A 17,504-nucleotide genomic window follows, 5' to 3' on the forward strand; every position below is an offset into this window, starting at 1 on the left:
AGATGAGTTAATCAGAATGCTGCTTCTCCTTCATTGTCCAATCACAGGCTGGGTGAGTCCATGAGAGGCTGAACTCATAGGAAGTAGATTGGATGATGCTGGCCACCAGTAAATCCAGAAGACTGAGTATATATTGTTGCAAATAAAGTACTGCAGGGGACTGCTTCAGGATTGAAGATGTGTATTTCAGAAAGTTATTTTTTTTTTCATTTAGTAGGCTATTATTTTTCTTGTTGTAGGTCTTATTTTAGGTTTTAAATTGCTATGATTATAACTTTTCATTTGGGGTGTTCCAGTATCTTGGTGACAAGTAAAGTGCATTAAATAAAAGTTAACCAAGGGTGAACTAAATATGTTTTTTCTTTTTGCAGATTAACAAAAAAGAAGAGCATAACAATGAATGAAATTCAAATAACGTCCTGGAATAATACCAATGACCTACTCAATAAATCATGGAATATGAGGAATGAATACCATCTCATTAATACAGCAGAAAGAGTTATTCTTCCATCTTTTATTGGAATTATCTGTTCCACTGGATTAGTTGGAAATATCTTAGTGTTGGTCACTATTATAAGGTATAATATATATATATATATATATAATATAATTATTGAGTTCCATGTTTAGCATTTGCAGAACTCTTTTGGTTTTAGATTTCCATGATATATATTATGTTTTTTAGACAGAGACGTCTGAGTAGAATTGTTTTTCCCTGAACCAGACTAATTATAAACAAATTATTTACTAACCCCAAAATCTGGTTGCGCATTGGAAATCAGATGTCCAAATTATGAGGACACAGATTGACCTGGAACAATTGAGCCAATGCCATCTTGTTCATGCTGTTTTAAAACTCTTCACTTCTTAGCATCTCTGTGCTGTCTGCCTACCTGTCTACTGTTTCACCTTATAAAGGGGTTAAACAGAGGGTAATGCATCATCATTACACAAAAACAACTTAAAAAAGTACTGGGATTGCTATTTTGCCCAGTGTCTTCCTCACCATCATATGAGCAGCAGGGAGAGGCAGGATTCTACTGGCCATAAACGTAGGGGGAGCCATTGAATATATATGTGTTGTATAAAAACTGTTTAAAAAAAGGGCATCTTTGTGTGACATCACATTTATCCAGAAATTGCCCTATTGTCATAACCTGATGAAGGCTGAGCTGACGAGAGGGCTTCTGTTAACACCTCCTGTCATGTTTTCCCTCTAAGTTTAATGGCAGGGTATGACAGGAAAGAGAGTGACATGGCCTGTGATGAGCCCTAGCCAGAAGAAGTTCTGGATCATACAGCATAGTAGATGATGTTGAGCAGGAACTTGTTCAGGATGAAATCATAGAAACTTGTAGATCATATAGCATAGCAGAAGATGTTGAGCAGGAACGTGTAAAGAATGTCACCACAGGAACTTGCGCAGACAGAACTGTGGCAGGACCAGCAGAAATTGGCAGATTCAAGAGACAAGAGCAGAAACAGAAACCAAGCAAGTGATAGTATCACACAGGCAGGAATTGGAACCAAGACAAAGAGCAAGGGGCAAAGTCAGATTGCAAGCCAACGTTCAGGTACAGCAGGAGCAGGATCAAACAAAGTCACAAGGCAAACTGGGTCAAACATAGAAGAATCAGCAAGGGGGGTCTGGTCATAGGCTACTGGAGCTGATGACCAACTCAAGCAATTATCTTGAGCCCACTGGGCAACAAAATTAGTGCTACAATACACATTAAAATGCTCGTGCCTCAGCACACACATGCAGATGCATGCACCTCCCTGATCTTGTGCACTGGTCTGATGCCCATTCTTTGCACACACATAGATCTTAGGGCGTAGCAAAAGGTTACATGCTGATCACTGAAACATAATATCTTATTTCCTATTTTTTAAACAAGGCAAGGGAGAGATGGTTTCATGTTTCCAGAACTATAATAATCCCTTAAGTTTTTATGATGAATTCAGTTTATAAATGTCTGGTCAAGATAGCAGGTTTGCTGGTGACTATCTGAATAGCATCTTCACAAGCATGTAACCTTTTGCTATGCTGTGCTGGATACCTTACATAGATGTATTTGAGTGGTTTAAGCCGGTTCCCAGGAGATCAGAGCACACTGAAAGTATATAGAAACTGGAACTATTCTTTGCAAGATCTGAACTTCACCATGGTACTTAAAGTGGTGTTCCACCCAAAAAAAAAAAAAAAAAAATTCATGGGTGTGCCTAAAAAAAATGTAAAAAAAATTATTATTTTTTTTACTCACTTCTAAATGGCTGTCGCTAGGGGTCCAGGCTAGTCTGCCTCCTTCAGTGCCTGGGCTCTTGACGTTACTTCCCCTCGGTGCAGGAAGGGCTCAGCTTTGCCCCCTCCCTCTTGTCAATCATCTGGGACACCTGACAGGTCCCAGATGATTGTGCGGCCAATTGTGGCACGCGGCGTCAGTCGTGCGAAGGGGGAGTCGATCACCCGCATCGCTGTACCCTGGGACAGGTAAGTGTCTGATTATTAAAAGTCAGCAGCTGCAGTATGTATATATATATATATATATATATATATATATATATATATATATATATATATATATTTTTTTTTTTTATTATTATTTATTTATTTATTTTTTAAATGGGAACACCACTTTAAGGACAGTCCCAAAGAAGAGCAGGTGGTGCAAAATCCTCCAAAATGTAGAGTCTAGAGGCTAGCTGGTATTTACTGGTCACAGCCCCTGTGTTCACTGTGCTCTAGGCATGGGGAACTTCACGTTATACAGTTCAAGAACTTACCAAATGGCTTCAAACTGTAGCAAATGGGAGGGCTATGAATCACACTGAAGCCATCAATAACAAGGCCTATACAGCAAATGCGGATAACAAGGATATTCACCAAAGGTCAGGGCAGGCAGCAGTCATCAATAACCAGGAACAAGTTTAAGGTCTTGGCAGACAGCGGACAAAGAAAGGTTGGCACAAGATAGTCAAAAAGTAGGGATTTCAGGAGAGGGATACTAGCAGAATTCACTACTGAGAAACAGGACATAGCAGCTAGCTACAAGAAGTATTGCTTGGACAGTAAGCTGAGAGCTACACTGAGTTTAATTTGGCCAACCAGGAGAGAAGCAGCATGCTGATTAGTCACAACCAGAAGGATGAAGCCATGTGGATTGGCAACTGTAGTGACAAGCTAGGTAAATCCTGTAAATGTGTGCAGCCACAAGAGGCCGATGTATTCCTGGAACATGTAAAGTATTGCTGATATAAGTAACAGAGTAAAAATATTCTCACTAACCACAGCCGTGTGTGGAAAGGTATGTAGCCCCAACTAATTTCTTGTGAAAAGTCTATTAGATGTACGCATTGCAGAATAAAAATATGAGAATTGTTAATGTTGCCTTGCTTTTGTAAATGCTCCAGAGTTGTTGTCTAGGGTTGAGCGAACCCAAACTGTAAAGTTCGGGTTTGTCCCGGACTTTTGGGTTTTTGGATCCCGGACCCGAACCCGAACAATTTACTGTATGTTCGGGTTTGGGTTCGGTGTTCGGTAATGTAATGGTGCTTTTTTAACAGCTGCAGTGCAGTCAATTAACATTCATTTAACTTGTGTGCCCTTAGAAGCCATCACAGCCATGCCTACTAATGGCATGGCTGTGATTGGCCAGTGCAGCATGTGACCCAGCCTCTATATAAGCTAGAGGCACATAGCACAGCACGTCACTCTGCTTTAGATAATGTAGGGAAAGGTTGCTGCTGCTGCTTTGAGGGAGAGAATTAGATAGGAGTCCTGTTTCAGAAATTGAATTACTCAGCGATCTACCTTGATCTTGTTGTGTGGGTGCAGTGCACAATCTTTTTACACTGCCCTGAGCCCAGTACCAGAGAAAATAGAACTTTTATCTGTCTGTTAGTTAGGTTGGCGTTGGCAGGCATTTTATGCAAGCTCAGTGCACCAGCACTGCATATGTTACTGTGAGATACACCCCTTAGATCAGGGGTGCCCAACCAATGACCCGGAGGCCACATATTGCCCACAGAGGCCTCTGATGTGGCCCGCGACCTCCTGCTCTGGGATTGCAGGTTGTCTACCCACCATGCCAGAGCATCAATTTTGTGAATGAAGCCAGCGGTAGAGGAAGCAAGCAGCTGCAGAGCAGTGCCACATAAGCCAATGCTTCCTGTATAGCACTGGCTCCTGTCATAGGTGGAGTGATACCAAATACATTCTACCTGGGACAGCAAGTTTATTACTAAAATCACAGCGCATATATGGACATATCTGTTCTGCAGTGGTTACTGGGCTGCTTTTAAACTGATCCGCAGGTGTAACTTTCAGAAAGTGCACCACACTTGCAGGATATGCTAGAATTCTATGGCAAAGTACAGCTAACCTGCAGGAAAGCCACAGGTGCGGGTCGACCACAGACCATCAGTGTAAAAGCAGCCTTAGGCCCCTTTAACATGATTTGTCTGACCCAATCAGACCCTCCATTCACTTCTATGGAGCGGCAGATGACAACAGACTTGTGTCCGTTTACACCTGCCTCCTTCCAATCCGATCTGCTAAAAAAACGGAAAGTGGAACCGTCCTCTTCCATTTGATCAGATGAAAGGGCCCATAGAGTAGAGTGGGCTGTGTCTGTGTCCGCTTTGCATATGCAGAGTGGACACAGAACTGTCATCTGCTCATTGTGGCCCGTGACTCGTTACTAAGTCGCTTAAGCGGCCCTCGCTCTTCAAAAGTTTGGGAACCTCTGCTTTAGATATTGTTGCTCTATTCTGCTATTCTAAAAAAAAACATTTAGGGCAAAAAAAATATTTTACAGTGTTTCCTGCATATCTGTACGTGTGAGATACACATTTTGAATAGCATTTTCTGCAAATCTGTACATGTGAGATACACCATTTAGATACTGTTGCTCTATTCTGCTATTATAAAAAACACCCATTTAGGGCAAAAAAATATATTTTGCAGTGTTTCCTGCATATTTGTACGTGTGAGATGCACACTTTAGATACTGTTCTTCTATTCTGCTATTCCAAAAAAAAATATTTAGGGCAATTTTTTTTTTTTGGTGCATTTTCTGCATATCTATATGTGTGAGATACACCGTTTAGCGACTGTTGCTCTATTCTGCTATTCTAAAAACACCCATTTAGGGCAAAAAAAAATTTTTTGCAGTGTTTTCTGCGCATCTGTACGTGGGATATACATACTTTAGATACTGTTCTTCTATTCTGCTATTCCAAAAAAAATAATTTAGGGCAAAATTATTTTTTTGGTGCGTTTTCTGCATATCTGTACGTGTGAGATACACCGTTTAGATACTGTTGCTCTATTCTGCTATTCAAATAACACCCATTTAGGGCAAGATCCTAAATTTGAGAAATATGAGGAGAACATCAAATAAGGGAAGTGGCCCCAGTCGTGGTGCTGCTGGTGGAGCTCCTGTTGCAGGGAGAAGACGTGGTCGAACTGTGCCAGCTACACGCACAAGTGAAACACCTTCCTCAGGTGTGAGTAGGTGACAGAGCCTGCAGCGTTATTTGGTCGTGCCTAATGCGGCTCTATGAATGTTGAGGCCAGGACAAGTACAGGCGATAGTAGATTGGGTTGCTGACAGTGCCTCCAGTTCCTTCACATTGTCTCCCACCCAGTCTACTGTTGAAAGATCAAAGTTGGCACCTGCAGCTAGGGATGAGCTTCGTGTTCGAGTCGAACATACGTTCGACTCGAACATCGGCGAATTCCGAACGTTATGGGCCGTTCGTGCCAAATTCGTGTGGCGCTCATGGCCCACAATGCACTGCGTCATCGCAGTGCATTGCTGGCTCATGATTGGCCAAGCATGCACTGTGACCCCGCATGCTTGGCCAATCACAGCGCCAGCAGCGAGGAGAGCCATGATTGGCCACAGGCAGGATGCCTGTGGCCAATCATAGCTCAGGCTGTGTAGTACACGCCCCACACTATATAAGGCCGCCAGCGCGGCGGCCTAGTGTAGTGTGTTGGCATCTGAAGCAGTTAGTGGGTGTTCTGTGTACCTTCAACACAGTACACACCGATCGTTTTCGGCCGATTTTCGATCTTGCTGTTGTGTAGTGGTTGTTGTCTGTGTGCCCTGACCGCAGTATACACCGCTATATTCACCTCACCTATATAGCTAGTGATCTATCTTTTATAATAGAGCTTGCAGTCAGTAGTGTTAGGAGCTTGTGCGTGCTGTCTGCGTGCTCTGTACCCAGTACACACCGCTATATCCACCTACATAGCTCTTATCTATTTGAGCCCACTTGCCATCTGCAGGAGTTATTGGAAGTTGTGTGTGCCTCCAGCACAGCACAGTATACATCTGTATATACCCCTTTATCTCTGGTGTTCTATAAAAAAGGCATCTGCAGGAGTTAGTGGGTTTTTTGTGCCTCCAGCACAATATACACCTGTATCTACCATTTATTGCTGTTCTCTAATAGAGCCATCTGCAGGGCTTAGTGCGTGTTGTGTGACTCCATTACACTGCTGTTTTACCCAACTCCCTTCAGGCCATTACCATGTCTGGAAGGCCAGCAAGGAGAGGCAGACAGGCGCTAACCGATAAAAGAGGGCAAGCAGGCTCTGTGTCTAGAGACAACAGTGCTGGTCGTGGACGCGGTGCATTGTCATCAGCACGTGGCCATGGGACACGCTTGTCCTTCTTTTCGGCAGCTGGACATGTTGAACCGCAACATGCCAACGACTTGGTAGAGTGGATGACCAAGCCCTCTTCATCCTCCTCATCCTCTCTCACCCAGTCTCAGGGTACTAGCAAAGCAGCTGCCAACGCATCGTCTTCCCTCCTCTCAATGTCATCATCAGTGACTCCTTCCCTAGACCCACCACGTCCTCCTGAGGAGTCTCCTGAACTCTTTGAGCACAGTGTTGGGTACATGCTCCAGGAGGATGCCCAGTGTTTTGTGGGCTCTGATGATGACACTCAGCTAGAGGAAGGCAGTAGCGTGAGCGCAGAGAGAGGGGATGCTTAAGAAGGATAGCAATCTGGCAGTCATGTTCCACAAGCTGCAGCATACTGCCAGGTTTGCTACAGCGATGAAGAGGGAGGGGATGATGAGGGCACTGACTCCACATGGGTGCCTGGAAGGAGAGAGGAGGAGGAGGAGGAGGAGGAGGAGGAGGCACATGTCCAACGAGGCAGGATGCCCTCCGGGGGCCAGCTTAGGGGCAGCACACCGACTGAATCACACCGCAGAGCTCCGCCTGTGCAGGGCGCTGCCTCTGCGCGTTATTCTAAAAGTTCTTTGGTGTGGGCCTTTTTTGAGACGAGTGCATCAGATCGCACCGCTGCTATTTGCAACATATGTCTCAAGCGCATCTCGCGTGGCCAAAACATCAGCCGCTTGGGCAGCACATGCTTGACCAGACATATGTTGACCTGCCATGCAGCTCGTTGGCAAGCGTACCTCAAAGACCCACACCAAAGAACAAAGCGGACCTCTCCTTGCTCCTCATCAGCTGGGATCTCCAACCCCACTAGACCTTCAGTCCTCTCTGAAACCTGCTCTGAGAGGAATGAAGGTGTAGAATTAGGTGTGTCACAGCCAAGTGCTTCCGGGAACTCTGCTAGCGGTACACCCACGTCCGATTATAGCAGGCAAATGTCCCTGCCCCAGCTGCTGGACCGGCGAAAGAAATTCACTCCCAGCCATCCACATGCCCAGCGGTTGAATGCTAGCTTGGCTAAATTGCTAGCACTTCAACTGCTGCCTTTTCAGTTGGTAGACTCGGCCCCCTTCCGTGAGTTTGTACAATGTGCGGTTCCTCAGTGGCAGGTCCCCAAACGCCACTTTTTCTCACCCAAGGCGATTCCGGCTCTCTACCGGCATGTGGAAGGCAATGTCCTTGCCTCGCTGGACAGGGCGGTCAGCGGTAAGGTGCATATTACCGCTGACTCATGGTCCAGCAGGCATGGACAGGGACGTTACCTGTCTTTCACGGCCCATTGGGTCACTCTTCTGGCAGCTGGGAAGGATGCAGGACAAGGTGCAGTAGTGTTGGAGGTTGTTCCGCCACCACGCCTCCAAAATGCTACTATTGGTTGTGACACACCTCTCTCCTCCACCCCCTCCTCTTCTTCTTCCTCCATGGCCTCTTCCAGTGCTCTGTCCTCAGAACCAGCGGTGCTTCGTAGGCGTTCCAGGGGCTATGCAAGTACGCAGGCAAAACGATGCCATGCCGTGCTTGCGCTGGTTTGTTTGGGGGACAGGAGCCACACTGGGGCGGATGTTTTGTCAGCTCAGCAGGGGCAGGCCGAGAGGTGGTTGACGCCACGCCAGCTTAAGCCAGAAATGGTGGTTTGTGACAATGGCACCAACCTCCTCTCCGCCCTCTGACAGGGACAACTGACCCATGTGCCCTATGTAGCTCACGTCCTTAACCTGGTGGTGCAGCGGTTCTTGGGCAGGTACCCCGGCTTACAGGATGTCCTGAAGCAGGCCAGGAAAGTCTGTGTGCATTTCTGCCGATCATTTAATGCCTGTGCTCGGCTGGCTGAGCTCCAAAAGGAGTTGAACCTGCCCAAGAACCGCCTTATATGTGACATGCCCACCAGGTGGAACTCAACGTTGGCCATGCTGCAGCGGCTGCACACGCAGCAGAGGGCCATCAATGAGAACCTGTGCGACTACGGCACCAGGACAGGGTCAGGGGAGCTCGGTTTTTTCTCACCACGCCAGTGGGGCATGATCAGGGATGCATGCACTGTCCTGTCACCGTTTGAGGAGGCCACAAGGATGGTGAGCAGTGACAGTGCATGCATCAGTGACACTGTACCTCTTGTCCACCTCTTGGAGCATACGCTGCGTGGAATAATGGACAGGGCACTTGAGGCAGAACAGAGGCAGGAAGAGGAGGACTTCCTTGCCTCTCAAGGCCCCTTTTATCCAGACAGTGTTCCTGCTGTGCCACCCATCACACAGGAAGAGGATGAGGAGGAGGAAGAGGAGGAGGAGGATAATTGTGTCAGCATGGAGGTGGAGGCTGGCACTCAGCATCAGCAACAGAAGCAGCAGTCTTGTAGGGATGATTTACAGTCCCAAGAAACACGTGGACTTGTACGTGGCTGGGAGGAGGTAGCTGCGAATCATGTTGTCCTTAGTGACCCAGAGGACTCCGGACCGAATGCCTCAGCTAACCTACGCTGCATGGCCTCCCTGATCCTGCAAAGCCTGCGGAAGGATCCTCGTATTCTTCAGATCAAGGAGAGGGACCATTACTGGCTGGCCACTCTCCTTGATCCACGGTACAAGGGTAAGGTTGCCGACCTTATCTTGCCATCGCAGAGGGAGCAGAGGATGAGACATCTCCGGGAGATCTTGCAGAAAGGTCTGTGCAACGCGTTCCCAGAGACTGGGAGGTTACAAACTCCTGGTCCTGGACAACGTGTTGCTGAGTCTTCGGTCAGAAGGAGCGGTGGAGAAGGTGGCCGTCTGACTGATGCTTTCAGACAATTTTTTAGTCCGCAGCCCCAAGGTGTGATCGGTTCCAGCACCCATCGCCAGCGTCTGATTTACATGGTGCAGGAATACCTAGGGGCAAGGTCAGACTTGGACACCTTTCCCACTTACTGGGTCTTGAGGATGGATCACTGGCCAGAGCTTGCACAGTATGCAATTGAGCTACTGGCCTGTCCTGCATCCAGCGTTCTTTCGGAACGCACCTTCAGTGCTGCTGGTGGCTTTGTTACCGATCACAGGGTGCGCCTGTCCACCGAATCAGTTGATCGACTGACCTTCATCAAGATGAATCAGTCTTGGATCACCCACAGCTACCAAGCACCTGAAGCTGATGTAACAGAATAATTTTTTTTGAAATATCACATCCCTTCAAGACTGCCTATGCTGATGCTGAGTGACTGTCCTGTTATGTTGATTGTCTATCCTCTTCCTCCTCCGCTGATATGTTGGAAGAACATTTCTGGTTCTGGTTGATGCCATCAGCCCAATTTTTCTGCCCCTGTTTAACAGGGGCGTTTAAGTACAATTTTTGATGCAATGCTTTGCAGCAGGGCTAATTCCTGCAATCAAACAAGAGTATATGGGAGAGGTTGCAGTGTGGTGGCACCAGCACCAGTGCCTAAGGCCCAATTTTTCTGCCCGTGTTTAACAGGGGCGTTTAAGTACAATTTTTGATGCAATGCTTTGCAGCAGGGCTAATTCCTGCAATAAAACTAGAGTATATGGAAGAGGTTGCAGTGTGGTGGCACCAGCACCAGTGCCTAAGGCCCAATTTGTATACCCCTGTTTAACAGGGGCGTTTAATTACAATTTTTGATGCAATGCTTTGCAGCAGGGCTAATTCCTGCAATAAAACAAGAGTATATGGCAGAGGTTGCAGTGTGGTGGCACCAGCACCAGTGCCTAAGGCCCAATTTTTCTGCCCCTGTTTAACAGGGGCGTTTAATTACAATTTTTGATGCAATGCTTTGCAGCAGGGCTAATTCCTGCAATAAAACTAGAGTATATGGAAGAGGTTGCAGTGTGGTGGCACCAGCACCAGTGCCTAAGGCCCAATTTTTATGCCCCTGTTTAACAGGGGCGTTTAATTACAATTTTTGATGCAATGCTTTGCAGCAGGGCTAATTCCTGCAATAAAACTAGAGTATATGGCAGAGGTTGCAGTGTGGTGGCACCAGCAGCAGTGCCTAAGGCCAAATTTTTCTGCCCCTGTTTAACAGGGACATGTAATTACAATTTTTGATATAATATTTCACAGGAGGGCCCCTTCCTGTGCCCACCCAGAGTAACGGTGAGGACTTATAGTGTTGTGGCACCAGCACCACAACCACCAAAGGTCAATTTTTCTACCACTGTTCAACAATGGCATGTAATTACAATTCTTGATATAATCGTTCACAGCAGGGCGCTCCAGCGCCCACCAAGAGTCACTTTGAGGGCTTACAATGTTGTGGCAAAACCAACACCTTGTTCCGCCATTTCTGCAGAGTATACAGGGCAGGCCCCTACTTTCAAACATCCAATTTACAAACATCTCCTACTTGCAAACGGAAGGAGACAACAGCAAGTAAGATGAAAAAAGATGGACGACAAAACAAATTATACAGGGGTGATAACCCTTCCCTATGTTTTCCAAAAAGCTTAAAAATAGTTTTTTTGACTGTAGCTACACTTTAAAAATGTACCAGTTGAAAATTACAAACAGATTCAACTTAACACAACAAACCTACACAGTCCCTGTCTTGTTTGCACCGCCTGTATACTGCTGTTCTGAGTATATAGGGCCTGGGGGCCACACGCATTTCCTTTTTTTAATATGGGTACAGGGTTCCCCTTAATATGCGTACAAGACCCAAATAAGCTGGTAATGGGCAGGGAGGGCTACCCATGCCATTTTTCTGAATGATTTTCAACCATATTGCAGGAACCAGATATAACATTAAAACCGCAAGCAGTTTTAAATGGTGTTATTTCCGTTTAATGTCATTTTGTGCAGGGACTGTTCTAAACACGGGAAACACGTGGCACTTCACAGGCATACTACAGACACCCCCCAGGCACCATATTTAAAGGAATATTTCACTTTTTTTTCACTTTAATCGTCATTAAAATCAGTGCTCCCGCCAAAACGGCAATTTTTAAAAACATTTTATGCATTGACCCATGTCCCCTGGGGCAGGAGCCAGGTCGCCAAACCCTTTTTAGGACAGTATCTTGCATATTAGCCGTTCAAATTAGCACTTTTAATTTCGAACGTTCGAGTCCCATAGACTTCAATGGGGTTCTAAAGTTCATTCGAATTTGGGGTCCGTTCGAAAGTTCTGGTGCGAAACGAACCGGGGGGTGTTCAGCTCATCCCTACCTGCAGCCGATGTCCATCAGTCTTTCATCTTACCCCCTTGCAAATCAGCCAAGCAGTCTGAGCCCCAAATCATGCAGCAGTCTCTTCTGTTTTTTAATGACTCTGTTAGCAGGGTTTCCCAGGGCCATTCACCTAGCCCTGCCCCAGAAGTGGAAGAGATTGAGTGCACTGATGCCCAACCACTTATGTTTGAAGATGAGTACATGGGAGGACCATCGTAGCACGTCTCGGATGATGACGAAACACAGGTGCCAATTGCTGCTGCTTTTGCATTTGTGCAGACCGACAAGGAGGGCAGGGGTGAAGACTGGGTGGAAGATGATGTGGAGGATGATGAGGACCTCGACCCCACATGGAATCAACGTCATGCAGGTGACCTGTGTAGTTTGGAGGAAGAGGCGGTGGTCGTACAGAGCCACCAGCATAGCAGAAGAGGGAGCAGGGTGCAAAAGCGGAGCATCCTTCCCCTAGACAGTAAGCCTGCTACTGCCCAATGCAGCAAGGGACCGAGCACACCAAAGCCAGGTCCAAGGCGTTCCCTAGCGTGGCAGTTCTTCAGACAATGTGCTGTTGACAAGACACGAGGTTTGCACGCTGTGCAATCAGAGCCTGAAGCGAGGCATAAATGTTCACAACCTGAGCACAACCTGCAGGACCAGGCATCTAAATGCAAAGCACAAGCTGCAGTGGAGTAGACACCTCAAAAACGAAGAAAGGTCTCTGGCTCCTCCTGCTTCCTCTTCTGCTGCAGTCTCGGCCTCTTCATCCACCTCTGTAGTGACAGTGGCACCCGAGTACCTGCAAACAGAGGATCTGCCAACAACACTACCACCTGGGTCACCAACAATCTCCACAATGTCCCATGGAAGTGTTCAGCTCTCTATCTCCCAAACACTGGAGCGGAAGAGGAAGTACCCCCCTACCCACCCGCGATCCCTGGCCCTGAATGACAGCATTTCAAAATTCCTGGCCTTTGAAATGCTGTCATTCCGTCTGGTGGAGACGCAGAGTTTTAAAAGCCTGATGACATTGGCTGTCCCACAGTACGTCGTGCCCAGCCGCCACTACTTTTCCAGGTGAGCCATCCCTTCTCTGCACAACCAAGTGGGGGACAAAATCAGGTGTGCGCTGTGTAACGCCATCTGTGGCAAGGTCCACCTAACTACGGATACATGGACTAGTAAGCACGGTCAGGGACGTTATATCTCTCTAACAGCACACTGGTTAAATGCAGTGGTGGCTGGGCCTGAGGCGGATAGCAGTTTGGCGCATGTCCTTCCACCACCGAGGATTGCAGGGCGCTCCAGTTTGCCTCCTGTTGTTAACTCCTCCTACTCCGCTTCCTCATCCTCTACCGCCTCCTCATCTGGTCAGCGTAACACCTTCACCACCAACTTCAGCACGGCCAGGGGTAAATGACAGCAGGCAGTTTTAAAAGTTTCCTGTTTGTGGGAAAAACCCCACACCACGCAGGATTTGTGGAGGGACATGGAACAACAGACCGATGAGTGGTTGGTGGCAGTGAGCCTCAAGCCTGGCCTGGTGGTGTGCGATAATGGGCGAAATCTCGTAGCAGCTCTGGGTCTATCCGGTTTGACTCACATCCCTTGCCTGGCACATGTGCTGAACTTGGTGGTCCAGAGGTTCCCTAAAAATTACCCCCATATACCAGAGCTGCTGCAGAAAGCGCAGGCCGTCTGTGCGCACTTTCAGCGTTCTCACCCTGCTGCTGCTTGCCTGTCAGCTCTGCAGCGTAAGTTCGGCCTTCCCGCTCACCGCCTCATATGTGATGTGCCCACAAGGTGGAACTCCACCTTGCACATGCTGGCCAGACTGTGCGAGCAGCAGCAGGCAATAGTGGAGTTTCAGCTGCAGCATGCACCCGTGAGTCACTCTGCAGAACAGCACCACTTCAGCACCAATAACTGGGCCTCCATGCAAGACCTGTGTGCCTTGTTGCACTGTTTTGAGTACTTCACCAACATGGCCAGTGCCGATGACATCGTTCTCAGCATTACTATCCCAGTTCTATGCCTCCTTGAAAAAATGATTTGGGCGATGATGGAAGAGGATGTGGCACAGGAGGAGGAGGAGGAGGAGGAAGAGGGATCATTTTAAAGGCTTTCAGGGCAGTCATTCACAAGTGGCTCTGAGGGTGGGTTCCTGCACCAACAAACGCCAGGTACACAATTGTCCAGCAAGGGCACAGTTCTGGAGGATGATGAGGTGGAGGATGAGGAGATGGAGGAGGAGGAACCATGTTCACAGCAGGGTGTCACCCAGACCAGCTCATGGCCATCACTGGTGCATGGCTGGGGGGATACAGAGGACACAGACGATACAGCTCCCACAGAGGACAGATTTATGTTGCCTCTGGGCAGCCTGGCACACATGAGCGATTACACGCTGCAGTGTCTCCACAACGACCGTCGAGTTGCCCACATTCTAACTGCTGCTGATTACTGGGTGACCACGCTGCTGGATCCCCGTTACAAAGATAATGTACCATCCTTAATTCCCTCACTGGAGCGTGATCGAAAGATGCGTGAGTACAAGTGCACGCTGGTAGATGCGCTTCTGGTGGCATTCCCACCTGACAGCGGGGGCACAGTGGAAGCACATGGTGAAGGCAGAGGAGGAGGAAGAGGTCGCCAACACAGCCGGGGCACTGCCAGCACCTCAGAAGGCAGGGTTAGCATGGCCGAAATGTGGAAAAGCTTTGTCAGCACACCACAAGAACCAGCACCACCATCTGATATGGAACATATTAGCAGGAGGCAGCATTTCACCAACATGGTGGCGCAGTATGTGTGCACACGCCTACACGTACTGATAGACAGGTCTGCCCCCTTCAACTTCTGGGTCTCCAAATTGGGCACATGGCCTGAGCTTGCCCTTTACGCCTTGGAGGTGCTGGCCTACCCTGCAGCCAGTGTATTATCTGAACATGTATTTAGCACGGCGGTGGGGGGGCGTTATCACAGACAAGCGCAGCCTCCTGTCCAGATGTGGACAAGCTCACGTTCATTAAAATGAACCAGGCATGGATCTGGAAGGACTTGTCCGTGCCTTGTGCCGAATAGACATGTATACCGGCCTTACCCAACCATTGTTGTATTTTTGATCTTTCTCACTATTTTGGGGTGTACTCTGATTAAAAAATAAAATAAAAACAAAAACCAGTGTTGGCTACCTCGTCCTCCTCCACCGCCACTTCCACCTACATCGACACATTCACCGCCATCTCAACCTCCTACTCCATATGGACCTCGTCCTCCTAGCTCAAGATTATTATTTTTTTTATTTTTTTATTTCAAAGTATTTTATTTTGTATCACAACAAGAATAATACATTTGAAAGTGACATTCAGAATATCAATTCAGTCAAAACATAGAAAGGTTACAGGCAGCGCAACAAGACGAATCGAGTGTAACACGTCAGAGATATAAAATGTAAATTCATTTTAGACAGACATGGTAGTGTTAGAGTGAAGGGCTGGTATTACTGTTCATGGTCAGAGGTGTACCTCTTCCCTGGACACCTCCAATGGGAGCTAGCTGTGCCCAAGAGGAGGAACTTAACCACCGACCCCTAGGAGTGAATAAAAGGAGAGGGACGGAAATGACCATGTGTCTTTTTCCCTAAGATAGGAATCCGTGACTAGGCAACAGTGTTTGTCGTCTGCAAACAGGCCACATTTGTGAACCTGAGAACCACATTGAACTCCTTGTATGTAGGCGAATGGAGATGGTGAGTGTCTCAATTGCTATTGCAAAGATTAGCTGAGATAAAGGACAGCCTTGTCTGGTGCCTTTGGCTATATGTATTGGTTTGGAGTAGTGGCCTTGAAGCCTAATATAGGCTTTAGGATTTGAATAAAGAGCTTGGATCAGGCCCATAAACTTGTCGCCAAAGCCCCAACGTTCAAGGATTGTAAAGATGTATGGCCAGGAGACCGAATCAAAGGCCTTTTGAAGGTCCAGTGATAAAAGCATGCCTAATTGTTTTGGACCTCCTGGCCAGTTTGTCTGGAGGATGGAGACTATGTCTATGGCTCTTCTGATCTGATCAGGGCCCTGTCTGCCTGGGATGAACCCCACTTGATCCTTATGAACATATTGGTTAATGAAGGAATCTAGACAATTTGCAAGGAGTTTGGTAAGGATTTTTAAGTCGCTATTGATGAGGGAGATGGGTCTATAATTACTGACTTCTTCCGGGTTTTCATCCGGTTTTGGTATTACTGCAATGTAGGCTGTGTTTAGGTGAGGATCAAGTGGGATTCCCTTTGTCTTTATGTAAAAAAAATTGTGTCAAATGTGAGTCAGGGTGGTGGTAAATGTCTTGTAATAGGGGTTAAGAAGACCATCAGGGCCTGGAGCAGAACCTGATTTGAGGTTTTTAATGACTTCCTGTACCTCTTCTTCTGAGAAAGGGGCCTCCAGCATATTATTTTTTATTTTTATGTATTTTATGTTATTTTAAGTTATTTCCCTATCCACATTTGTTTGCAGAGCACTTGCCATGCTCGTAACAAAATTTTGCTGCCATTTGCAGCCCTCTAGCCCTTTCCATTACCTTTTTAGAGCCATTTTAGTCCTCAAAAGTTCGGATCCCCATTGACTTCAATGGGGTTCGGGTTTGGGTCAAGTTCAGGTCCCGAACTCGAACTTTTTAGCGAAGTTCGGCTGAACCCATCGAACCCGAACATTCAGGTGTCCGCTCAACCCTATTGTTGTCCACATCCTTCCCCTCACTACCTGGTGAGTAACAGACCTGGAACAAGTATGCCCAAACTAGCTGTTAAACACGGTTATATTTATTTCAGATCACTGTGGGAGGTGAGATGAGCATGACATTGGACCATGCATATTCAAACACATTTAAGCAAAGGCAGCTCCTATATTCCTGTCCTTTAAATTCTGTTGTGCTATGCATGTTTTACCTAATGTTTTTTGCACACTTACTTTCTTAATGTTAAGTTAAATTATTCAGAATCACAGATTAATTTAATAGACAGGAACACTCCTTAACTCATCTGTTATAGAATTAAATTAGTAGGGTGGAAAACGGATGGCTCTTGTGCTCTATGCTATGGTTTACTTAATTTTATCATAATTCTTTTGAGATGTCAAAAGAACACAAATTGCAGGTTTATTATCCTCTCTACACTGTGTTTGAAAATTATGTGCTTCCAAGCAGCTGTAATTTTTTCATACTCTATTTCATTCAATCATAAACAGTGCAAACTAAACAGGAATTTCTTGCTCATACATTCATGGGACACAGGAGCTTCATTACATAGTGGGTTATATAGGCACCTCTGGTGATTGGACACTGGTTGACCCCAATTAAGGAGAATTCCTCCCCTATATAACCCCTCCCATATGGGAGGCACCTCAGTTTTTTTCACCAGTGTCTATGGTGGTTGGTCACTGGTAAATCACTGCCTAGGTCCAGGGGTTCTAAAAGTGCCTGTAAGTTACCACCCCCCCCCCCTGCAAGACTGGAGCCAGCCTCTCAAGACGAGTCAGTGCCCCTGTCAGGTTTTGCAGCCTCTCCTAATGTCCCAGCCCCGGTTTATGTCACTGAGGACTCCCTTAGGGCTACATTGGAGGGTTTTGAAGGGAGAATAATGAAT

At 46.9% G+C, this 17,504-nt stretch overlaps 1 protein-coding gene across 1 annotated transcript in view; it reads left to right on the forward strand.

Annotated features, from left to right (window-relative positions):
- Positions 1–393: 393 nt before the first annotated feature.
- The window catches only part of MCHR2 (melanin concentrating hormone receptor 2), a 225,461-nt gene continuing 208,350 nt past the window's right edge, over positions 394–17,504 (forward strand). The window contains exon 1 of the mRNA XM_077490302.1: positions 394–578. Within this exon, the coding sequence (XP_077346428.1) occupies positions 397–578 (182 nt within the window). The 5' untranslated portion in view covers positions 394–396. The remainder of the gene's footprint in view (positions 579–17,504) is intronic.

Source organism: Lithobates pipiens, unplaced genomic scaffold, assembly GCF_037356315.1.
Source record: "Lithobates pipiens isolate NorthernLeopardFrog02 unplaced genomic scaffold, aLitPip1_a1.2 Scaffold_18, whole genome shotgun sequence".
In the NCBI taxonomy this organism is placed as follows: Eukaryota; Metazoa; Chordata; class Amphibia; order Anura; family Ranidae; genus Lithobates; species Lithobates pipiens.